The sequence below is a fragment of the Hippocampus bargibanti genome, linkage group LG08, assembly GCF_051943395.1.
Source record: "Hippocampus bargibanti isolate YZ-2025 linkage group LG08, ASM5194339v1, whole genome shotgun sequence".
NCBI lineage: Eukaryota > Metazoa > Chordata > Actinopteri > Syngnathiformes > Syngnathidae > Hippocampus > Hippocampus bargibanti.
Genome location: NC_142741.1, coordinates 878,518 through 903,554, shown reverse-complemented (window position 1 = coordinate 903,554; position 25,037 = coordinate 878,518). Strand labels below are relative to the sequence as shown.

The following is a 25,037-nucleotide window of genomic DNA, read 5'->3' as shown; positions in this document are numbered from 1 at the left end:
CCCCTGTAGGACTTGTTCGTGTATCATCATCATCATCGAGCTAGGAGGAGTCTTCCCCGATGGACTTCCAGTAGCTGCTCGACCGCCGCCTTCTTTGCACTCTTCTTCTTCACTTCCTCCACCTCCTCCTTTTCTTCCTCTCCATCGCCATCATCATCATCATCATCATCATCATCTGCAGCAAGCAGTCCAGTGCCTCCAGAACCCGAAATCGCCCCCCACCACCACCACTAACCTTACTTCTGCTCATTGGCACTTCCCTGCCTGCCTTCCTGCCTGCCAAGATGGGCTGCAAGCGCCTCGCTACCTCCTTGTGTTAATATCGAGATATTTCAATCATCAAATATGAATCATGCGTTTGATATTTCTGGACACTTTGCTGGTCGGCATCGTCACGCTATGGATTCACGCATCGCTGGCGTTATCCGGTAGGTAGCGACGTATTTGTCTTTTTCTATTTTGAGCGGATTCGTTTGAATCTCCTGTGATTTGTCGATTTGTATTCTGGCTGCTCGTTGTGAAGGGACGATGTGTGTTTTTGTTTGCGATGTGCTGGCTTAGGGCGGACTAAAAACACACCGGCTTCGTTCCTTGTGCTAAATCGCTACTATCTAAATTAAAACTAAATATACACGCAAATTAAGGAGGGGTTTTTGATCCTGACTGCATGCTACTGACTATCCATTTGAAGCTAAGTGACATGAATTCTAAATGAGGGACTTTTGAAAGTGAAATGACTCACATATTGCTGCTAAAGTCATTTTTTCGTGTAACTAAAAAGTATTGCAATGACATTGTTTCTTGTGCCGTGTTCGTAACTCGAGTTTGACAGCTCATACATGCGATTCTCTCGTAGCTTCTCACAAGGTTGAGAGGGACGCAGTGCCGGTGAAGCAACAGGTGACTGCAGCAGCCGTTTTGGGAAAAACAGACCAGCAGCAGCAGCAAGCAGCTGCCGAGCAGGTGATCGCTTACCCATCTCGCCTCATCTACTACCTAAACGAGGACTCTGAGAGTGCCTACCATGACCTGGACACGCGGGCCAGGAGCCAAAGCGCTGAGGGTCAGGTAGGTAAACAAACAAACACAAAAGCCGAGTCAGATGATATGATTTTGTCACCATCAGCATCTCAAGTCACCGCATGCTGCTTGTTCAGCCCATTTATCTCACGAGCTTGCAGTCTTTGTTTTCAATGCATATAAATAGCAAGCTAAAGTCAAGCTGAGGAAAGCTGCAAGCTAGCAAAAAAACCATCTGTCATAATGTTCACCACGTCTGTTTGCGTTGTCCAGTGGGTGCTGGCTAGCTAACTTATCTGCGTTGTTTTTTTCTTTCGCCCGCCATAACTTGTTTCATTTCGGACATTGACTCTGTGATAAATTGTATCTCCAAAGGGACAATACATTTCCTTGAAAGGATAACCGACGCCTACCGACAACTTGTGTCCATCATTTGTAAAATGGCTTCAAATGACTTCTACTGAGCGTATTTTAATAAGATTCCACCGCATATAGCTATATTTTACCTTTTAAGACTCGCTCTGAATATTCAGGAAGTCTTGTTTTTGAGTTGGTGACGAGTGTGTACGTGACGTCACGGAAGGACCGCTCCCTGACCGAAAAAAGACACATTGTAGCTGTCCTTCCATCACGTCAATGTATTTTGCTGTACATGTTTGGTCTGAGAACCGTGTTGCACCCAAAAGCCGCCAGAAGATGGCGACCAAGCTCCATATAAGGAATTTATCAGCCTGTGGAAGCGGAGGTGGCCACTGGAGGTCGCCATTTTGTTCCTCTTTTTTTTTGGGTGAGAGATTTTCCCCCAATGTTGCCTCAAAATGGCACATATTGGATTGGATTGGATTGCCTTTATTAGTCTCACAGTGGAGAAATTATATAATTCTTTAATCGATTGCAAACATGTATGCTTTCCTCTTCAGAACTATTTCAATCCTATTCATAACTGAATGTGTAACAAGAAAGCATCTTCTCCGAATCTGAAGCCATTGTTTTGATTCTGCAGCAATGCAAGACGTCTTGGCGTGACGTCACAAACTGGGGGCGGGACTTTCTGAAAAATTCGCAGCTCAATTTTTTTGCAGATTTTGGACACTTGAAGTCATTTTTATTGGTGTTTTGCATTTGACTAAAATATCAGCCTGCATGTTTTGGCTATTTTAGATGCTATAAAACGTTTTTCTGATGTCAGTTAGGAAACAAAAAAAGTGACGTTGGTTGTTGTTGGCAGAATTCTAAATCGAATGAACATTTTCGTGGTGACGCTGTACTAGTTGAAGCAGTGCAAATGTATTTTTTTTTAATGTTGAATTTTCTTTTCCTTCTCATGACAGGCGATCCACCTTGCTCAGGTCAGCTTCCAACTAGAAGCTTTCAGCACCCGATTTGTTCTAGATCTCACCCTGAACACGTAAGTCCATTAAAAAAAAACATTTTAAATCCCCATACACTTATTCTTCACTCACACGATAAAACAACACAATACTATACAGTAAAGTCTCGTTATATCGAATTCTCGGGAGTCGGAAAGCGACACGCAATGCATTTTGGGTACTTTGTTTGGTCTGCGAACTTCGTGTTGATGGCGAAATTAGAAGGAAAGCACATCAATAACGCGATGGTGAATCGTTGTGTGTTGCATCAAGACTACTATTTGATAATAGTTGACACAAATTCCCAGCGGACAAATCAGCCCATTTCCAACGGAGCTTGGGCGCCATCTTGTGCATTTTATGGGACGCGACAATGGAGTCCCGACGGCTCGAATTGATACGGAAGGACTTCTTGAATTGATGGAAAACATTTATGCTTTCCTCTTCAGAACTATTGTAATCATATGAGTAACAAGAAAGCATCTTCTCCCAATCTGAAGCCATTGTTTTGATTCTCGAGCAAGGCAAGACGTTTTGGCGTGACGTCACGAACAAGGGGGCGGGACCTACTGAAACTGGCCGTTTCCGGTTTCATTTTGAAGTAGTTTTTGGACACTTGAAGTCATTTTTATTGGTGTTTTGCATTTGACTATAAATATCAGCCTGCGTGTTTTGTGTATTTTAGATGCTATAAAACGTTTTTCTGATGTCAGTTAGGAAACAAAAAAATGGTGTCAGTTGTCCTTTAAACATCTGGCAGGATTCATAGAATGACAAAAGTGTCCCGCAATGTTATTCGTGAAAAAGTCAAGTGTTTTTAATGAGGTTTCAGTTGGCTCGATTGAAATTGAAAAATGGAGACATTCTGCAGATCATTGTCCCCGTTTGGAGACACGAATCTCCGGATATCCAACCATATTGATTTCGTTCCTTCACTGAAGTCGCCAGCCGGTCTACATATATGAGAGCTTAATGTGCATGTGTACAAAAGGATTTTCAAAGGCTAATTGAATCTCTTGCTTCCTAATGTGATTTTAAAGCCGGGTTCTATCATCAAGTATGGTCATTTTAAGGTTGAGAGGTGTCAGATAGGAAGCCTGGCACACCTGACGGATTTGTAACCCTTTCCAAATCGCAGAGGAAGTGCGATGGTGCTTTATTTATGCCAATGTTTGCATTTTAAAGTCAAATACAACTGAACTGCATAAGGGCAGTGATTCTGTCGCTTACCACAAGAGGGAGCCGACGTGTTTAGAGATCATGTAATGATGTAAATAATCCTATTCAATGACGTCAAACTCAAGCTTTTAATTATTTATTGTCACTATACATTGGTGACATAGAAAAGCGGACAAAGATATGTTATTTCTAGTTGGCCACCTAGCTAGCTATCTACTAGCTATATATCTAGCTTTCTGTGTAGATGGATATGTAGCTGGCTAGCTGCATATCATTCTGGTTGGCTGGCTAGCTATCTAACTAGCTATCGATTGCCTATCTATAAGATAGCTTTCTAGTTTTCTATCTATTTGAGTTACTTTTGGGTTGAGTGATCGCTGGCAGTATAAGGTGCACCCCCAATGAATGGTATATTTAGAAACGTTTACAGTCTATAAGGCGCACCGGACTATAAGGCACACCTTCAATGACTGAAAAAAGTTTTCCAATTATAAGGCACACCACAGTACTGTGATACCTGGGTTTATGAACCCATTGCCTTACGGACCTTTCAGTTTACGAACGTTAAATTTATGAACATTTTACCTTGGCATACAAACTATTTTTTGCCTCAATGAGTGATGTGTTGAGCTCGTTCCCCTACCAAGAAAATGGCAGCCGGCTTGTTTTGGTCCTCTATTCCCCGCCCCCAGTTGTCGGTCAAAGCCACGTGATTGGTCAAGAACGCAGCAGTGAGGGGAAGTGGTTTAAACATTAATGAGACAGACAGACGACAGAGAGAGAGAGTGGAGAGAAAACTGTGAAATTTGTACTCGTTTCAACTTTGATCGTTCAAAAGCAGAGTGTAGACTGGAAGGTTAAAATTCCCATCCATCAGGCTCCACAAATAACCCGCTCAAGCCATCTGTACACACAAAGCTATCAAACCAGCTAAACAGAACACAATTGATGAGGCACAAGGTAAAATTATGGCAGAGGAAGCACCTGCAAGGGATCATTCCTCAAGATGGTGAAAGAAGAATGTTATGTTCCTCATCAAGTCTTTAATGACGATGAAACCGGCCACTCTATTCCATCAAGCCATCAACGACCATCACAAAGTTCAATAAAATGACTTTATTATATAGTACAGTTTATTTCTTTCATTATAATAGCATAGCACATTTATTATCCATAAAAAAAGGTATATTTTGTGGAGTTTTAAGGCTTAGAAAGTAGAAAATTATGTTTTATGGGGACCTGGGAACGGATTATTCTCATTTTAATGGTTTCCTATGGGAAATTAATTTTTGGGATACACACGTTTCACCTTACACATTCAGTCTGGGAACCAATTAAGTTTGTAAGCCGAGGTATCACTGTATATGGAAAAAAGTAAAAACATATATAATTCTTTGAAGGCGCACTGGTGTGCCTTCTAGTTCTGAAACTGCGGTACATCATGTTCTGGCTGGTTTCAAACGGAGTGTATGTGGCAGAATGGGACACAATATTCTCACAATTTAGGCATCCGGGTTAAGAGTAGATTCTTTGTGACACTTTAGGTGTCTTTTATCCGCACATCGGAATGTCCCGCGACATGTTTTGTTCTTCGCCGCATTGTGGCTCACCCTATGAGTTCAACAAAAGCTCAAGTTCAAAAATGCTCACGTTTCAAGCCATGCGCACACACACACACACACACACACGCACACACACGCACACACACACACACACACACACACACACACGCACGCCATCACTCCTTGGCGTGGCCCACTCTCCGCTCACGCTAAAAATAGCATCCTTGCTTCGAAATCGCTCTCACGCCTTGAGCCCTCCTCTCGTAATCGTTTGCTTTTTTTTCTGGCGTGCTCTACAGCATCACTCACAAAAATGTCACAGCGCCGGGAGTGTGTCAGCGGACCACATCTGATAGGTCATCCGTCTGTTCCGCAACGCCGGGGGGATTTTTTTTTTTTTCATTTGTGGGGTGACTCAAGGGAGGAGGAGAAAAAAACTGCTTTGTTGCAGAAATTGCACTCTCTCAGCATACAGATTGAATATAGGTGCTGGTAATGGGCACGGACGGCAGGATGTTTTTGTTCAAGGTGAAGATGATATCCCATAATGACCCAGCGTGTTCCTTCTTAAGTCGCGTGTTCAGCATTTTGCTCTCCTCCATCATAATAATACATTTCATTTCTAAGCGCCTTTCAAAACTCTCAAGGTCACTTTACAGTCACAGGATATTTTTTCTGCGGGTGAGCAGCGGCAGCCATTCGCGCCAGCGTTCACTCAACCCGGAACTAACATAAAATGATCATCATTACACAACAACCATAATAATAATAATAATAATAATAATAATAATAATACATTTAATTCCCAAGCGCCTTTCAAAACTCTCAAGGTCACTCCACAGCCGCAGGACAATTTTTCTGTGGGTGAGCAGCGGCAGCCACACGCGCCAGCCTCAACTTGGAAGTAACATAAAATGATCATCATTACACAACAACAACAACAACAACAACAACAACAACAACAATAATAATAATAATAATGTTGTTTTGTAATGATGATCACTTTATGTTACTTTCGGGTTGGGTGAACGCTGGCGCCTGTGGCTGCCGCTGCTCACCCACAGAAAAAGTGTCCTGCGGCTGTGGAGTGACCTTGAGAGTTTTGAAAGGCGCTTGGAAATTAAATGTATTATTATTATTATTATTATTATTACTTAGCACTTTCTGCACCCTCTGTTGTATGAAGCCATTCTAGATGAAAGAAGAGAGGATCAAAACATCCTTTTCACCAATGGATCAGGGACGTCATGGTGAAATGGTGCACATCGACTACAAGTTAAATGTTGAAAGCAAACACAAAGCTGTAGCATCCATTGACGAAACCAAATTGCCTCACATCTCCTGTCTCACGTAAATCCGCTTCAATTCCAAGCAGCCGCAGTGCCATCGGCGCTCTGTGCTCACGCTCCTTCCTTCTCATCGCGTGCAATCAATCCAATGCGCTGTCACTTCCTTTCCAACATTGTTTTTTTGTATTCGCAGTGACCTGCTGTCTTCGGATTATGTTGAGATCCATTACGAGGGGGATAAACCGGTCCCATCAAAGGTAACGGATGAATATGTTGAGGTTGATGAATGGTTAAAAATCGCTCGATCATAACCATTTCCAAGAATCCATATTTATTGAGAGCACAACAGAGAACACAACACTAGTTGAAAATTCACCCCCCCCCCCAAAGGAGAAAAACTGTTCAAAACTATGGCTTCAGATTTGGAGAAGATCCTTTCTTGTTACTCATCCAGTGATGAATATGATTCAAATAGTTCCGAAGAGGAAAGCATACATGTTTGCAATCGATTAAAGAAGTCCTTCCGTATCAATTGGAGCCATCTGGACTCCAATGAAATGCCCAGAAAATGCACAAGATGGCGCACAAGCGCCGTTATAAATGGGCTGATTTGTCCGCTGGGAATTTGAGTCAACTTACACCTTCTTTATGCGTGTTACCGCAATTGGCTGCGACACGCAACGATTCACCATTGCGTTATTTATGTAGTTTTCATTCTAATTTCGCCATCACCAGTGTTTTCAGATGAAAAAATACCCAAAATGCATTGCGTGTCGCTTTCTCGGTCAGGGGCGTTCCCTCCGTGACGTCACTTAGGGCATCGCCATCAACTGGTAAACAAGACTTCCTGAATATTCAGCGCGAGTCTTAAAAGGTAAAATCTAGCTAGCTATATGCGGTGGAATCTTTGTAAAATGCGTTCAGTAGAAGTCATTTGAAGCCATTTTACAAATTATAGACACAACTTGTCCGGAGGTGTCGGTTGTCCTTTAAGCGGGCGTGGGAGGCGCTACAGTCAGAGCTAACTAACTAATTACATCCAATTGACAAAGATAATGATCCTCACTTTTAGTTGACCCCAGAGGGTCGTTACTTGAACAACGTGTTAGTTATGGCGATGGTCGTTTGCACTCCACTCAGCAAAAATATTCACAAATAACACGAGGCGGGGCAGTTTTTTGCACCACTGAAAACTTGAGTCGCCTTCAGTAAATGATCTTGACCTTTTTCCTCCCCGCTTAACGCTCATGTCTGTAATAGCGGAATTTATCACAGAGTTCTTCTGGCGGATTTTATTCGATGATGCAAGTGTTCCAAATGTTGCGGTTAGCCTCCGAGTGAGAAGTGAGCGCGTGCGCTGCGTGGACTGACTGTCGCTGAATCAGCAAGGCTTCCTGCAGCCTCCTCCACTGGAGCTCGGCTCACGTGACCAGCGAGAGAGGGGGAAGTACTCTGCAGTGTCAGTGCGGTGTTAGATGGCTTGATGGGGGGGGGGGGGGGTGATTTGATTTATTTTGTCGGAGCAAAAGATGTTACAAGCCACCAGCCAAGCAATTAGCATCAAGCTAAAGACACATGCGGTTAACTCACTAAAGGATTCTTGCTAACCAACACTGGGTTCATGTTAGCATTAGCATCAAGCTAAAGACACATGCGGTTAACTCAGTCAAGGATTCTTGCTTGAGTTAGCATTAGCATCAAGCTATCAAACCAAAGTAGGTGTTTGTCCTAGGAGCTATCTGAAAAGCTAAAAATATCAATAAGACAAATTAGTGATAAAGAACCGGCTGAAGCTAGTTAGAAATGATAGAAATATTTTATTTTTTTGGGACTTTAGCAGCGCTTTAGCATTAGCGAAAGGGAGAAAACCCTGCGCGTTGTCCGCCATCTTGAACTCTTACATTGAAGGCAGGCCATTCAGGGTATCAATGATTTGATTAATTTTGTCGGAGCAAAAGATGTTACAAGCCACCAGCCAAGCAATTAGCATCAAGCTAAAGACACATGCGGTTAACTCAGTCAAGGATTCTTGCTAACCAACACTGGGTTCATGTTAGCATTAGCATCAACCTAAAGACACATGCGGTTAACTCAGTCAAGGATTCTTGCTTGAGTTAGCATTAGCATGGTAGTTTTGAAAGGCACTTCTAAATGAAAGTATTATTATGATGCTCGTTTTGATTTTGACTTTAGTTCTGTTTTTTATTTTCTCCCCCCGACCCCTCAGGGCGGCGAGCACTGTTACTACCACGGTCAGGTGAGGGGCAACGGCGTCTCCCGTGTGGCCTTATCGACCTGCAACGGGCTGCAGTAAGTGAACCGGATCGTGTGCGCGACGATAAGGCACATTTTTTGGGCTCCTTTTCCAATATTGACTCTCGCTCTCTCTTCCCCTTTTTAGCGGAATGTTTGACGACGGAGTCCATGTGTATGTGATTCAGCCTCTGCAACAGAATCATTCAATGGTAAGTTAGCGGCTAAGTATGTGTCAGAGATATTCGATCGGACACTGTGGACAAAGGCTGGAGCACAGGAAGATTGTCTTTTACTGCCGGCAGGGGAGGTAGTCATTCATGAAAGCCGCCCGAATTCTCTGCCAAGCTATTTATTGAGAATACATGCAAATTAAAGTCATACATTAGTAAAACATAGTTTTCTTGATGTCCCTGGACATCCCGAGCACCAACAACTATAAAACAACACAACATCAACATTTTAATTGGTTGTCTTTTCCATCAACTGATAAATTTGTAACCTAGGCTAATGAGCTCTTCCTGTGAGGGAGTTTCGAGTCCTAAATTACTTCTATGACGAGGGAGTTTCCCAAGTTCTAAATTCTATCCAAGGCCAGACCTCCTAGATCAGAGGTGTCAGACTTATTTCACATGGTGGGCCTCGATCGATGTCAAGTGGGCCGGACCATTAAAATGATACCATACATGCAATTAATAACCAAATATCATTCCTTCAATACCGAAACATATTGAAAACTGTTAGGTTAAAATATGACAAGCGAATACAGTATTAGCGTTAACACTTACATGTAATCTTTTAACAATTTTAAACGGAATTAAATATTTTAAACTTACTATTTTTATGTTTATCTTGAGCGATATCAAATATGGCTAAATAAATGTATCTATTTTCTTCAAAACACACCATGCACAAATGTTTCCCATGCATCCCTGTAAAAAATATGATATGGTTCATTTTTCATTGAACATTCTACTTCTTCTTCTCTGTTTGGATAATGACATTTTGGCTAATGAGGATGTTGAAACCGCGGTTGAAAAAAAAGACTGCAGTTTTCTTCTACGTTGATCGAAACAGTACCACTCTACCCTCGAGTGGACAATCCTTAAATTGCACCACATTAAAAATATCAATTCCATGTCATTTTTGCATTTTTTCCCCCCACTTTTAAATTATCCCGCGGGCCTGATCAACCTCCTTGGGGGCCGGTTCCGTCCCGCGGGCCGTATGTTTGACACCTCTGTCCTAGATGAAGATGACAGGTTAACAAGCTGTGTCCGTTGACTTCAGGTTGACCCCAGGTTTTCTGTGGTTCTATTGTGGGCCTATTGTTCGTTTGGCCAGCTAAGCATAGGAATTTTAAATATGATCACTTCTATTCTGTCTCATCTCGATCAGTATGGTTCTCGTATTTTTTATTTTTTTTTGTCTTCGCGCCAGAATATGCGGAAAGTCGCTGAAATATTTGTAACATTTTTGTTTGATAATGATAAACGTGTTTGACACTTTGACCTTCCCTTTTCTCGTTCGTCAATCGGTGAACAAACATGACGTTCTTTGGGGATGCTTTAAGATTAGAATGTGGTGGATAGGAAAGGGTGGAGGAGGCCGTGAAATGTTGAGGTCGAGGAACAGAAGGTGAGGAATCAAGGGAGCGTGAGGCCATCTCCCTGAACAGAACAGAACACGACTTTAGGCTTCCTGCGATAAAAGACAGGAAGCAAAAAAGAAAAGATAGTCGGAGAAGTGAGTCGTCAAGGTGACGCGGAACAGACACACCTCGATAGAGAGGCGCCACACTTTCAGACTATAATAATACATTTCATTTCTAAGCGCCTTTCAAAACTCTCAAGGTCACTTTATAGTCACCGGATAAGTTTTTCTGTGGGTGAGCAGCGGCAGCCACACGCGCCAGCGGTCACTCAACCCGGAAGTAACTCAAATAGATAGAAAGTTAGCTAGCTAAAAGATAACTCAAAGATAGTTAGATACATAGTTGAATAATTCAAATAGGTAAAAAGTTAGCTAGCTAGCTAGTATAGCTATTTAAAATTTAAATTTTAAAATTGAGTTTAAAACACTCGCAAAATTACAATATGATAAAAGACACAGACAGTCTTCAACCTTAATCACTTTCTGCACCCTTTTTGTTACATGAAGCAGTTTTAGATGAAAAAAGGAGAGGATCAAAGCCTCCTTTTCATCAGTGGATCAGGGACGTCATGGTGGAATGTGCAGGTCTGCGACAAGCTATGTTTTGGAAGCAAACACCAAGCTGTAGCATCCATTGACGAAAAGAGATTGTCTCACATCTCCTGTCCCAACGTAAATCCGCTTCAATTCCGAGCCGCAACATATTTTTTTTCAAGTCCACAATAAACACCTTGACTGGATCTTCCTCCCAGTGGCTGTTCCAAGAAGTGTTTGTGCTCTGTAACCCCTCAGGACACAGCTGGCAGGCCTCACCAGCTCCGAAGAACTTCTTCGTTTCACTGGAAAAATGAGTCACAGCAAATGGGTAAAGATTTACAAGGCCGTCATCACTGTACAAAAAAAAACAAAAAACACTAAAAACATTTCTTGAAGGGCCTCCACCCCGTTCTGTCTTTTTCATATTGTGTGGCTGCAATATAGCACATCGACTAGCATTGGTGCTAGTGAGCAAACTTGCATTGACCAAAGCTATAAAAATATATAGAATAATAATGCATAAATAAATACATTGGCATATTATCGATGAACTTCTTTGAAGGTGTCGGAGGTTTTGCTTCTTATCCAAGAAGCTTCGTCAGCAAACTAAAGTCTTACTGGTAAAAATAGATGGTTTGAAAGGGGAGAAAGAGAAGCTATATTTATAGCTTTCATAGGGTGACGTTCAGTTTGGATCGTTCATACAATAGACTGCTTAGGCAACATAGGCTTAGTTATGCTGATGATGTGATACCAAGGCAAATTGGGCAATTAGGCCAGTCGTCGGTCAGGACAATAGAAGCAATCGGTGTAGATGCAGGGAGTAGTCCTCTGCTCCCCCCCAACCTGAGAGCAGGGACCAATCATAGCAGAGTCTGGCACCGCCACGTCTGGACAGTAGGGCCGAAACTACCAGCAAAAGACTTTAGTTTGCTGACGAAGCTTCTTGGATAAGAAGTGTCCGACACCTTGAAAGTACAGATGACGGCTGAAGAAACCTTTTCATCGATGTACCATTCCTGTACTGAGAGCTGACACAGACGTATCACTGTACCTGTAACTCACTTGCGTATTGTGTGATTTGTTTTTGTAGCGGAGGAGGAGGACGACGAGAAGCTCTTCTCGGAGCTGGATGACCTCTCCTGGCTGATGCGTCGGAAAAAGCGAGCCGTGAGTGTCTGATCACATCTCCTGTTTGAAGAGACACCACAAGGTTGCTTTCACCCGCCTGTCAATTGTTATGTCATGATTTCAAACCCTCTGACGTGGACTCCCAAGCATTTCACACAAGGGCTCTGCCAGCCAAAGCGGGGGAGGGGATCACACAATCAACCTTTATTCGTTCACGTCTGATGATGAATCCACTCCGTTTATGTTCACAGATAAGTGTATTTGAGGAGATGAAATACTTGGAGATCATGATTGTCAGTGACCACAGTATGGTGAGTCCTTATTTTAGATACCTTGCTATCAATTGATCTGCTACTTTGACTTAGCATTCCTGTTTTTCCGTATCCCTGCAGTACAAACGACACAAAAGCAAGCAGCACTCTAGGAATTTTGCCAAGTCTGTGGTCAATCTGGTGGACGCTGTGAGTAAGATCTTCCTCTTTCCACCGGACCTGTTTTTTTTCGTGGTCGTGTTTGTTGCTCAGTCGGTTAGACGGACATTTGAAGTCCAGAATGACTCACTCAGTCACACTAAGGCGGCGGCGTTGGCGTGAATGAGCTTCTTGCCACAGTTGTCCCATTAATAATAATGCATTTCATTTTATAAGCGCCTTTTAAAACGCTCAAGGTCATTTTACAGTCATAGGATATGTTCACCCTAACCCTAACCCTAACCCTAAACCCTAAACCCTAAACCCTAACCCCAAACCGCAAACTCTAAACCACTAAACACTAAACACTAAACCCTGAACCCCAAACCCCAAACCCCAAACCCTAAACCCTTAACTCCTTAACCCTAAACCCTCAACCCTAAACACATAACCCCTAACCCCTAACCCCAAACCCCAAACCCTAACCCCTTAACTCCTTAACCCTAAAACCTAAACCCTAAACCCATAACCCCTAACCCCTAACCCTAAACCCTTACTCTAAACCCTAACCCTAAAGTGTGAGCAGCGGCAGCCACACGGGCCAGTGTTCACTCAACACGGAAGTAACTCAAATTGTATATTGTATATTGATAGCTAGCTAGCTAGATAGCCAGTTGAATCTGTTGCCTGACTTTAGCGCAGGCGCCATAAGATCACTTCCCACTCAGTGACGGGCGGTGTGGATGTCGGCGATGATGGTTGTTTGTCTCATTATGTTCCCTGTGAGTGACTGGCGACCAATTCCAGGGCTTTGGCTGCCTTCCGTTTGGGAGTCACCCGGGATAGGCTCCAGAAACTCCCCGAGACATTCTTCAGAATTGCGGCTTGTTTGTCAATGATTCATTTCCTTTGCAGTTGACAGTGGTTTTTTTTTTAAAAGATTTACTGCCCCCTCTCGGTGTGAAATTGTGAATGCTTGATGAGGCAATTGCTTGTTCTTTCGCCCTCTACCTGTCACCATTTTTCTCCAATGACTGACTGAGTGTCGCTATAAAATGCATGTCCGTTATAGGCAATACGTCCAAGTCTAGTCTGCATTGAAATGTCTTCAACACTACTCCAAATACTTGTTCAATGTGCTACCGCAAGTCCACGTCAAGTGACATTTTGTGAGAAGCGAGGTAGACTGACCTGCTCCTGCCTGCAGGTCTTCAAAGAGCAACTGCGAACTCGTGTGGTGCTGGTTGCTTTGGAGATCTGGACAGAGAAAGATCAGATTCCGGTCAGCGTGAGGCCCTTGGAAATGCTGCGGGATTTTTCCAAGTACCGCCAACAGAGCATCAAGCACCATGCAGATGCAGTGCACCTCTTTTCGTAAGTTATCCAAAAAGCACCTATGGATGGATGTGTGTGTGTGTGTGTGTGTGTGTGTGTGTGTGTGTGTGTGTGTGTGGATGGGTGGATGGATGAATGTATGTATTTATTCATTCATCCACGTATCTATTTTTTCATTCATTCATTTATGTATTTATTTATTCGTGCGTGCGTGCGTGTTTGTGTATGAGTGTATTTATTTGTTGGTCATTAATTAATTAATTCATTCATTCAGTTATTTATGAATGTATTTATTCGTTGCTTTATATATTTATTCATTCATTCATCTATTTATTTATGTATTTATTTATTTTTCTATGTATTTATTTGTGTATTTATTCATGTATGCATGTATTTACTTGTTGGTTATTTACGTATTTATTCATTTATTTATTTATTCATTCGTTCGTTCATTTGTTTATGAATGTATTTATTTGTTGCTTTCATATATTTATTCATTCATCAATTTATTTATTTTGTATTTATTTATATATTTATTTATTTTTTTCTATTTATTTATTCATGTATTTATTTATTTATGTATGCATGTATTTAGTTGTTGGTTATTTATGTATTTAGGGTATGTATTTGTATTTAGGTATGTATTTATTTATTTATTTGTTTGTTTATTTGTTGCTTTGTTCATTAATTAATTAATTAATTAATGTATTTATTTATGTATCCACCTATTTATTTATTTCTGTAATTAATTGTTGGTTTATTTGTTCTTTGTTTGTACAGCAATGTGACCTTTCACTACCGCCGAAGTAGCGCAGCCTACTTTGGAGGCATGTGCTCCGTGAGCCGCGGGGTTGGCGTCAATGAGGTCAGATGAAGCACGCACTTCATGTCCTTTTCTCACGCGGAAGTCGCTTTGACCTGCCGACCCTCTGCTGCCTTTCACAGTACGGCAGCACCTGGTCCATGGCGGGCTCGTTGGCCCAGAGCCTGGCTCAGAATCTGGCCATCCAATGGGATCCCGCATCCAAGAGAAGTAGACATTTCATTTCACATTTCTTACATGAGGCAAAGAGGGCAGGCTCCAATGTTTACACAAAATATTCCGACGCTAGCGGTTTGGTTAGCCAAGCGGCGCTTTGAGATTTTACTGCGTTGGAAAGAAAAATATGTATAAGGACCGTCTCACACTTACTCTTACTTACTCTCATACTCTCCGCGCTGGCCAGACCTCTGGCAATGTTTTTTCCACGCGGCAGCAGCATTTGCCTTATTTTTCCTTGTTAGCGCTTTGTTCCGGTTTCATTTGTTGTTAATTAATAATCGTAACAATACATTTCATTTCTAAGCGCCTTTCAAAACTCTCAAGGTCACTTTACAGTCACAGTTTTTCTGTGGGTGAGCAGCGGCAGCCACACACGCCAGCTTTCACTCAACCCGGAAGTAACTCAAATACATAGAAAGCTAGCTAGCTACCTAGCTAAAATAAAACTAATAAACAAATGCATAACCACGTACATTAATAAATACCAATCAAGAAACAAACAAATAAATAAATACAAATAAAGAAATACATAAATACATATATAAATAATGCACTATATAAACCAATATTTATGTATTGGATTGTAATTTGGACAGTCACCCTCATTTCAAGCTCAGATAACTCCAGACTCATATAACTTTTTTTTTTTCTGATGAAAGAACACAGTAAGGTTTATTACGCTGCATTGACTCAATATTCTGCGGGTCCTGTAATTTGAGTGAAAATGACAAAAACCCTGGCACTGGAGTGGACACATGTTTGCACATCGTCTGGCAGTGAATGAGTTAAGATGCATCTTTGCCTACTGAATGCATTTTCATTGTTGTTTTTGTCCTCAAGGGAGTCGCTGTCGTTAATCCGTCTAATTTTACTACGGGCGCTGTTTAAAAAAAGTAGTGTAGGAATATTTCATTCCTGTTTCTGCGCCCTTTCCTCTCTTCTCTGATTTGCAGAGGAATGCGGTTGCACTGATTCGTGGACCGGCTGCATCATGGAGGACACTGGGTAATGTCCAACATTTATCCCATATTGGCTGGCATCCCAACGGCTAGTCAAGTTGCAGGGAATTAGCAATGAAACTTTGGGAATGTCGTCTGGTACTTGAGATGAATTCACATAACTCTGCAAAAAAAAGTTTCTGAATAGCAGTACGGTGACACCTCGGGTTACGAACCCCTTGGCTTACGAACTTTTCGGTTTACGAACCTTAAATTGATGAAAATGTTACCTTGGCATACAAACAATTTTTCGGGATACACACCGAGCGCCACAATGAGTGATGTGGTGTTCGCGAACGAGCCGTTCTAACGAGAAAATGGCTGCCGACTGTTTTTGTCCTCTATTCCCCGCCCCCAGTCTTCGGTTTAAGCCACGTGAGTGGTCAAGAACCCAGCAGCAGGGAGGGGGGGGGGGTTAAACATGAAAGAGACAGGCAGACGACAGAGAGAGAGTGAGAAAATGGATAGAAAACAGCGAAATTTGGACTTGTTTCAACTTTATTGATAGTTCAAAAGCAGGGTGTAGACTGCAAGATTAAAATTTCCCATCAATCACAAATAACCTGCACAAGCCATCTATACACTTAATGTAAAAAGCTATCAACCCAGCTAAACAAAACACAATTGATGAGGAATAAGGTAAAATGATCGCAGAGGAAAGCACCTACGAGGGATTATTCCTCAAGATGGTGAATGAAGAAGGCTACGTTCCTCATCAAGTGTTTAATGCTGATGAAACCGGCCACTGAAATTGCTGCTGTGGTCTGCAAATTTGCCCATTGTGGGACGAATAAAGGTTTTCTGATTCTGATTCTATTCCATCAAGCCATCAACGACCATCACAAAGGTCAATAAAACCGCTTTATTGTACAGTACAGTTTATTTCTTTAATTATAATACCATGGCACATTTGTTATACATAAAATAAGGTATATTTTCTGTAGTTTTACGGCTTGTTTAGTAGAAAATTATGTTTTATGGGACCTGGGAACGGATTATTCTCATTTTAATGGTTTCCGTGGGAAATTATTTTTTGGGATCCACACTTTTCGCCTTACACACTCTGTCTGGGAACCAATTAAGTTCGTAAGCCAAGGTATCACTGTATTCTGTATCTCTACACATCTCAATTCTTCCGGATGTTCATAACAGATGTCTTCACTCCCCGTCTCCACAGTGTCCAACACCCACGGAGATTCTCCAAATGCAGCATTTCAGACTACAAGGACTTCCTGTTGAAAGGTGGAGGCTCGTGTCTGTTTAACAGGCCCACAAAGGTTCGATGCGCACCACTCGCCACGGTTAGAAGCACGTTGAAGTCACTCTACACGTTTGCACGTGCCCGCTTGATGTATTTGGCCAGTTGTTGGAGCCCACCGAGTGCGGGAATGGATTTGTGGAAGTGGGAGAAGAGTGCGACTGCGGCGCCAGAGCTGTGAGAGAGTTTTTTTTATTTTCCCCATCACCCCCTTCTCTGTTCTCACACGTGTTTTCCGTCCACGCGTATGTTGAGTTAGCCGCAGCGCTAACTCAACTTGTTTCTATATTCAGGAGTGCTACAAGGGATGCTGCAAAAAGTGTTCGCTGGCCAACGGGGCGCACTGCAGCGACGGCCCCTGCTGCAATACCACGTGCCTGGTAAAAGCGCCACGAAACTTTCCTCCAGGATTAAAAAAAAAAGAAAAAAACGTATTATGGGATGCATTCTTTTGCTTTGTTTTCTTGCCATTGCCAGTTCTTGCCGCGAGGTTACAGTTGCCGCTATGCTGTGAACGACTGCGATATCTCAGAGACCTGCTCCGGGGACTCTGGACAGGTGTTGTGGGATCACACTATAGATGACGCCCGTTCAATCTGTTCAAAAATTCACAGCGCGTTTTATTTCGTTTATTATTTAATACACAGCCTTGTATATAAATACGAGTAGTCCCACTCATAAAATGTGCAAAATACAGTGACAAACAAAAATGCATAACGTATTATTATTATTAGCTATCTATTAGCTAGCTAGGTGGCGTGTGTGGCTGCCGCTGCTCACCTCCAGAAATAAATATCCTGTGACTGTAAAGTGACCTTGAGAGTTTCGAAAGGCGCTTAGAAATGAAATGTAAAATGTAAAAATAAAAATGCTAGCTATTTGCTATCTATTAGCTGTCTGGCTGGCTAGCTAGCTATCTAGCTGGCTGGCTATCTAGCTCGGTATCTGTTGGCTATCGATTAACCTGCGATGAATCGGCAGACTTCTGCTTTTCGAACATTGAAAAGCAGCTACGCAGCGTCATGATGTCACGGCGCGATGTCTCTGATAAATGATCTCTACGTTTATGTGGTACTTTTCCTGCCACTGAACGCGCTGGGCAATGTCACCTCATTGACCCAGTGATTAATGGACCATGTTGGAATGGAGGCCAAGTTAACGGCTACGTGATGCAATGCAATTATGGCGCCAGGTTACGGAGGGGGGCGGGGCTAGTGGATGAATTGTAGTGGTAATGGTGTGATGTCATCCCAAGGCTACCCTGAGCCACTCTGTCGTTTATAAATGAAAGATGGAGAAAAAAAAGGGAAATATGGCGCAAAATACTGTGGTACTTGAGATATGAGTGACCTGACTCAAGTTCTTTTCAACTGATTGGTTTAATACATTTTTGATTTGTGAGTTCTTAACTCATTCACTGCCAGACATGTGCAAACATGTGTCCACTCCAGTGCCAGGGTTTTTGTCATTGTCAATCGAATTCCAGGACACACAAAATATTGACACCAAAACAAAAAGTCGGTTCCTTTCAAATTGGGCTTGCGCGGTCACAATTCCACTCAAAATGTTCATTTCAAGAAACTATGTAGTAGCCATCGATCTATCTAGCTTGCTATCTATTAGCTATATAGCTAGCTACCAAGCTATTTGAGTCAGGAAACATAGTAGCTATCTTGCTAGCCAGCTATCTATTAGCCATCGATCTATCTAGCTTGCTATCTATTAGCTATATAGCTAGCTACCTAGCTATTTGAGTCAGGAAACATAGTAGCTATCACGCTAAGCTAGCTATCTATTAGCCATCGATCTATCTAGCTTGCTATCTATTAGCTATATAGCCAGATACCTAGCTATTTGAGTCAGGAAATATATTAGCTGGCTACCAAGCTGGCTATCCATTTGCTATCTATTTGCGATCTATTAGCTATCTGGCTGGCTCCCCGGCTGGCTATCTATTTAATAACAATCCATTTCATTTCTAAGCGCCTTTCAAAACTCTCAAGGTTACTTTACAGTCACAGGATATTTGCTATCAATTAGGTATCTGTTGACTAGCTCGCTAGCTTTCTATCTATTTGAGTTACTTCCGGGTTGAGTGAACGCTGGCGCTGCTCACCCACAGAAAAACTGATCCTGTAACTATAAAGTGACCGTGAGAGTTTTGAAAGGCGCTTAGAAATGAAACGTATTATTATTATTAAATCATACATTTTCACGATTCATCTTTCATCCATTAAGCGACCGATTCTTAGGAATTGAATGTAGTTGTTGCCTTCCGTTGCATGTTTCCGACGCTTCTTTTGCCTGTTCACAGTGCCCCCCCAATCTTCATAAACAAGATGGATACCACTGCCAAGTGAACCAGGTAGGCGATATCAATCAGGACTATAACCATCGATGCAAAGGATGCTTCTCATTGGCTTTCCCAATCCCAAAAGGGCCGTTGCTACAATGGCGAGTGTAAGACCCGAGAGAACCAGTGCAGATACATCTGGGGGCCAAGTAAGGAAAGGAAGTTGGCTTGCCGTTTAGGACGCCGAACCCCACCGATTCTGGTGCTTCTTTTGGCTCTTCAGAAGCTGGAGGCTCGGAGAAGTTCTGCTATGAGAAGTTAAACACCGAAGGTACCGACAAAGGCAACTGCGGAAGGGATGGCGACAAATGGATCCAGTGCAGCAAGCAGTGAGTAGCAAATTGGGGAAAGACACTCCGTATTACACAGAGAGCGCACAACAAAATCATGAACAACTCGTTTTTAAATCGTCAAAAGTCAAAAATTATGAGCTATTATGGTTTACACGGGGCCATGTAAAATGATGTGGCGGGCCAAATTTGGCCCACGGGCCTTGACTTTTGACACCAGTGAGTTCAAGTACGCCTTATACAACAGTATCTCGGGTTTCGACCATAATCCGTTCCAAAAACCTGTTCAAAAACCGAAACATCACTTCTCATTATAATCAATGTTTTTTTTTAAATCCGTTCCATGTCTAGAAAACGCGTTTTTCAGAGCACTTGGTAAACTATTTTACAGCTTAGTTTTCTTCCAAAGATAACCCTTGACTTTCACACCTGTGGTTTAAATTATTGTAATGTAGATTTTTTTTACATGTGAAAAGTTTACATTTTGGTCCAGATTTTAGCATTCGTGGTAGATGTTGACATGTTTGACCGGCTTTTGTGGACCGTATAAAATGCCGTGGTGGGCCACATTTGGCCCCCGAGCCTCGAGTTTGACACCGGTGCTGTAGAGTGAATGGGGCTGTGTTGCGACTGATGAGTCTAGCAAACAGAAGTCTAATTGCAGTTCTCGAGATGATTTAACTGAGGGGTGTGATAGAGATTAGACAGAATAAGAAGTTAGCATATTTAAAAGTTTCATGCTTAGCTGGCCAAGCAAACAAAAGGCGCAGATGGCCTGAGGTCAAGACACAGCAAGTTAAACTGTCATCTTCATCTAGGATATCTGAACTTTGACAGAATTTAGGACTTGGGAAACTCCTTCACAGGAAGAGCTCATTAGCCATGTTACAAATTTATCAGCTGATGGAAAAGACAAAATAACTATGTTTTATTGTGTTACAGCTGTCGGGGCTCAAAACGTTCCAGGGGCGTGGTATTCTAATCAAGAAAACTATGTTTTACTAATGCATCGCTTAAATTTGCATCGACTCTCAATAAATAGCTTGGCAGAGGGCTGCGGAATTCAGCCGTCTGTCATGAACGACTGCGTTCCCTGCCGGCAGTAAAAGACAATCTTTCTGGGTTCGAGTCTTCGTCCACAGTGTCCGATCGAACATCTCTGACTTAGGGCGTTAAATACTTATCATAACTTTGTCTTCGTCTTCCACAGCGATGTCTTCTGTGGTTATCTCCTGTGCACCAACATCGGCCGCAACCCTCGTATTGGAACTATGAAAGGAGATATCACCCCCACCTCGTTTAACCATCAAGGCAGGCTGATAGACTGCAGGTAACCTCATTGTTTCCGATCAGGTGGAATCGATTAAAAAAAATCACGGCTTGACTGTCCTTTGGTCCTAGCGGCGGACACGTTCTTTTGGACGATGAGACCGATTTAGGCTACGTGGATGACGGCAGTCCTTGCGGGCCGTCAATGATGTGCCTTGACCACAAGTGTCTGTCCATTCAGTCGCTCAACATTAGCAACTGCCCGTCTGGACCAAACGGACACGTGTGCTCTGCTCACGGGGTGAGTTTCGTTGGCCTCGCAGTGCAGTGGTGCGGGGGTTCGATTCCTCGTCCACACGGCGCTGAGCATTTCTATGATTCGTCAGTGGCGGGCCGTGCGTGTCAACCCGAGGCCTTCAGTAGTGCTACGTCTGAATCAATCCTCATCTGTGATTTACGACACGTCCACTAGAGGGTGCCGTTGGCCAGGAAATAACGTGTGACTTGACGAAACTTAAAGGACAACCGACACCATTTTATTTGTTTCCTAACTGACACTTTTATAGCATCTAAAATAGCCAAAACACGCAGGATGATTTTTTTTTAGTTAAATGAAAAACACCAATAAAAACGTTGCTTTTTAAAATTGCATTCACATTTTACTTTAATCTGTTCTTATTATTTATCATTTTATATATGGTTTTAAAGTTCTGGGGTTTATTGTTCTTTTAAAGTTAAAGTGTACTTGGGTGATTTGAAAAGCGCTTGTAAATTAAATGTATTATTATATTATTATTCAAATATAATTCACATTCATAATAATAATAATAATAATAATAATACATTTCATTTCTAAGCGCCTTTCAAAACTCTCAAGGTCACTTACATTAGTCTGTGATTGAGATATTTTTAGGCCAGCAAAGAAGGCCTTGCAGGCCATTGATAACCCACCACTGTGTTTCATCCAGGTATGCAACAATGAAGCCACCTGCACGTGTGACAGCACGTGGGCGGGGACAGACTGTAGTATGGCCGACCCTCCCAAAGTCCCCGAGACCACTCCGACTCAAGGACCCAAGGGTGAGTTTGACGACTTCACAAAGCTTGGAAGAGTACCACTATCGGCACATTTGGAGATAGTCGTGGGTGTGTTTCCGGGTAGTGGGGGGTGGGGGCTCGCTCAAGCCTGCCGTTTGTCCATCATTCATTTTTGGGCTTATTTGGTTATTTATTGACTTATTTTTTTTGTCATTTATTTATTTATTTATTTGTTTGTGAATTTATTGGCTTATTTATTTTGTAAATATATTTATAAACAGTGATACCTTGGCTTACGATCTTAATTGGTTCCCAGACAGTGTGTAAGGCGAAATGTGTGTATACCAAAAATAAATTTCCCATAAGAAACCATTAAAATGGTAATAATCCGTTCCCAGGTGCCCATAAAACATAATTTTATACGAAATAAGCCTTAAAACTACACAAAATATACATTATTTTATGTATAATAAATGTGATATGGTATTATAATGAAATAAATAAACTGTACTGTATAATAAAGTGGTTTTATTGACCTTTGTCATGGTCCTTGATGGCTTGATGGAATGGAGTGGCCGGTTTCATCAGCATTAAACACTTCATGAGGAACGTAGCCATCTTTTTTTCACCATCTTCAGGAATGATCCCTTGTAGGTGCTTTCTTTGCGATCATTTTACCTGGTTCCTCATCAACTGTGTTCTGTTTAGCTGGGTTGATAGCTTTTTGCATCAAGTGTACAGATGGCTTGTGCGGGTTATTTGTGGAGCCTGATTGATGGGATATTTTAACCTTGCAGTCTACACTCTGCTTTTGAACTATCAAAGTTGAAATGAGTCCAAATTTCATTGTTTTCTATCCATTTTCTCTCTGTCGTCTGCCTGTCTCTTTAATGTTTAAACCCCCCCCCGCCCCCACTGCTGCGTTCTTGACCAATCACGTGGCTTTAACCGAAGATTGGGGGCGGGGAATAGAGGATAAAAACTAGTCAGCTGCCATTTTCTTGTTAGAACGGGCTCATTCGAGAACGACACATCACTCATTGTGGCGCTCCGTATGTATCCCAAAAAATAGTTTGTATACCAAGGTAAAATGTTCATAAATTTAACGTTTGTAAACTGAAAAGTTTGCAAGCCAATGGGTTCGTAAACCGGGGTATCACTGTATTTTTATTTATGTAGTTATTTATAAATATTTTTATTTATTTAGCTAGCTAGCTTGCTAGCTAGCCATCCAGGGTGGTAACCATGCTCCCCTTTTCCCTCCACACAGTGAGCGTGGCTACTAACAGACTGATAGGGGCAGTAGCAGGGACCATTGTGGCCCTGGGGGTGATTTTTGGAGGCACAGGGTGGGGAATAGAGTAAGCATTTCACGCCTTTTTCCTTCCTTCCTTCCTTCTCATAGTGGTGCCTCAGTCAATGTTGCGGACGCTTTCGTCAGATCGTCCATCCGTGTGTGCGTCCACGGCGGCTTTGTGTCTTTTTGTGTGTTGGCGATGACCATATTAATCACGTCTTAATTGTTTTCCGTGTGTTGTATGATTGATTGGTTGATTGATGGAACCCGCCCCCTTTCCTCCCGCTACCCGGTGTTCCCCCGTTTGCAGTATCCCTCTTCTTCTTCTCCTGTGTTCCTCTCCTTTCTGGGGCGTGTGGGGCGTTTAAATGGACAACCGCAAGAACTCACCCAGCTGGGCCGTTGTGTGTGTGTGTGTGTGCGCTGAAAGCAGAAAAACATTCTTTGCATGTACCGCAGACCACGTAGAGAGAGATAAAAATCATCTTTAATATGTTGAGTCAAATATTTGACGGGCCAACGACCGCCACACCGTGTAAACGTTAGAATGGGGACGCAAAGCACGCGAGACGTTGCAATGGTTTGGAGTTATTGCTACAGCTAGATAGCATCGAGATAGCATCGGTCTTCACACTTTTTCATCATGCCGAGTCAAAATGATTCTATTTATTGAGCAATATTTCGAGGATTCTTGCCACGTGCACATATTGATGTATCACCGCATATGTTGCATAACACAACGTAACCATGTCCATTTTTTGCCATTACCTGAGTTCACTCTGATAACTGGCAGACGATATAAACGCACTTTGAAAATGTTCCAGCTCCCCCACTTATTTTTAGACCAGGAAAAAAAACGATGTAACTAATGACTAGCTTGTTAACTTTGCGTCGTTTGAGCGCGCCAGTGTACCTAATAATGAGATGTCATCCGATTGGTTGTCCGGAGTGTCAATCAAGTGAAGGGATGGCTGATAGGCTGTTGTCATGTTTTTTTTTTAAACAACTCTCAACTTTATTTGAATAGCGTCAGTTTATGACAATGTCACATGACCTTGTCATGTGATCGACCAATCGTACCTTGGAGATCGATCGACTGGTCGGTCGCGATGGACGAATGGAGCCCCCTGGCATAGAGACTCATGTATCTAACCGTCCCCCTCTACCCCGTCACCCTTTGCAGGTCCTAGCGCCACCAATCTAATAATAGGCTCCATCGCCGGAGCCATCCTTGTGGCTGCCATAGTGCTGGGGGGGACTGGATGGGGTTTTAAGTAAGCCAACGGACCGCATGCCTCTCCTTGCTCCGCCTTCAGCATCCCACGCTGCTTTCTTTCTTTTGTTCAAGACGTTTGAGCTCCTGCTGCAGAATATGCACAACCCCGACTAGATATGACCGCGGCCACTTTTTCCTTTCTGCGCGTTTGGGGCTAACGTTGTTGTGAGGACAGCGCGTGAGAGGACGTTCGAGGACGGATGGACGCACGCGGTTGGTCTGCGCATCTGTAGCAGAACCTCAAACTGAAATCGGGCTGCTTGATATGCACGCTAAGACGGACGCTAGTTTGAAAAAGCATCGCAGGTGTACGATATTCTTTGAAGGTCAATAAGGAGAACGTAGTTGGCCAGTGTCTTTGCGCTAATTATTGTTCCCGAAAAGGTCAAACTGTCCAATGGTGACGCTTCATTTTTATCGAGACCACCGCCCACAGGCGTCCGTCCCCCCACTCTCCCACCCCTCTTCTTCCTTTTC

General features: G+C 42.6%; 1 protein-coding gene across 3 annotated transcripts in view; it reads left to right on the top strand.

The window, feature by feature from the left end:
* The window catches only part of adam23b (ADAM metallopeptidase domain 23b), a 37,207-nt gene that overhangs the window by 6,982 nt on the left and 5,188 nt on the right, over window positions 1-25,037 (top strand). The window contains exons 3-27 of one of the 3 annotated variants that reach the window (XM_089001965.1): window positions 10-428; window positions 857-1,068; window positions 2,352-2,428; window positions 6,614-6,677; window positions 8,648-8,730; window positions 8,822-8,885; window positions 11,119-11,191; window positions 11,957-12,033; window positions 12,246-12,305; window positions 12,387-12,455; window positions 13,612-13,778; window positions 14,520-14,604; window positions 14,685-14,772; window positions 15,735-15,786; window positions 16,957-17,056; window positions 17,143-17,214; window positions 17,331-17,417; window positions 17,515-17,595; window positions 19,352-19,402; window positions 19,476-19,539; window positions 19,614-19,719; window positions 20,891-21,010; window positions 21,082-21,250; window positions 21,918-22,029; window positions 23,258-23,348. In XM_089001965.1, the coding sequence (XP_088858091.1) occupies window positions 353-428; window positions 857-1,068; window positions 2,352-2,428; window positions 6,614-6,677; window positions 8,648-8,730; window positions 8,822-8,885; window positions 11,119-11,191; window positions 11,957-12,033; window positions 12,246-12,305; window positions 12,387-12,455; window positions 13,612-13,778; window positions 14,520-14,604; window positions 14,685-14,772; window positions 15,735-15,786; window positions 16,957-17,056; window positions 17,143-17,214; window positions 17,331-17,417; window positions 17,515-17,595; window positions 19,352-19,402; window positions 19,476-19,539; window positions 19,614-19,719; window positions 20,891-21,010; window positions 21,082-21,250; window positions 21,918-22,029; window positions 23,258-23,348 (2,300 nt within the window). In that variant the 5' untranslated portion in view covers window positions 10-352. Of the gene's footprint in view, window positions 1-9; window positions 429-856; window positions 1,069-2,351; window positions 2,429-6,613; window positions 6,678-8,647; window positions 8,731-8,821; window positions 8,886-11,118; window positions 11,192-11,956; window positions 12,034-12,245; window positions 12,306-12,386; window positions 12,456-13,611; window positions 13,779-14,519; window positions 14,605-14,684; window positions 14,773-15,734; window positions 15,787-16,956; window positions 17,057-17,142; window positions 17,215-17,330; window positions 17,418-17,514; window positions 17,596-19,351; window positions 19,403-19,475; window positions 19,540-19,613; window positions 19,720-20,890; window positions 21,011-21,081; window positions 21,251-21,917; window positions 22,030-23,257; window positions 23,349-24,467; window positions 24,559-25,037 lie in introns of those variants that run through there. The other 2 variants (XM_089001964.1, XM_089001966.1) reach the window with 2 other exon arrangements.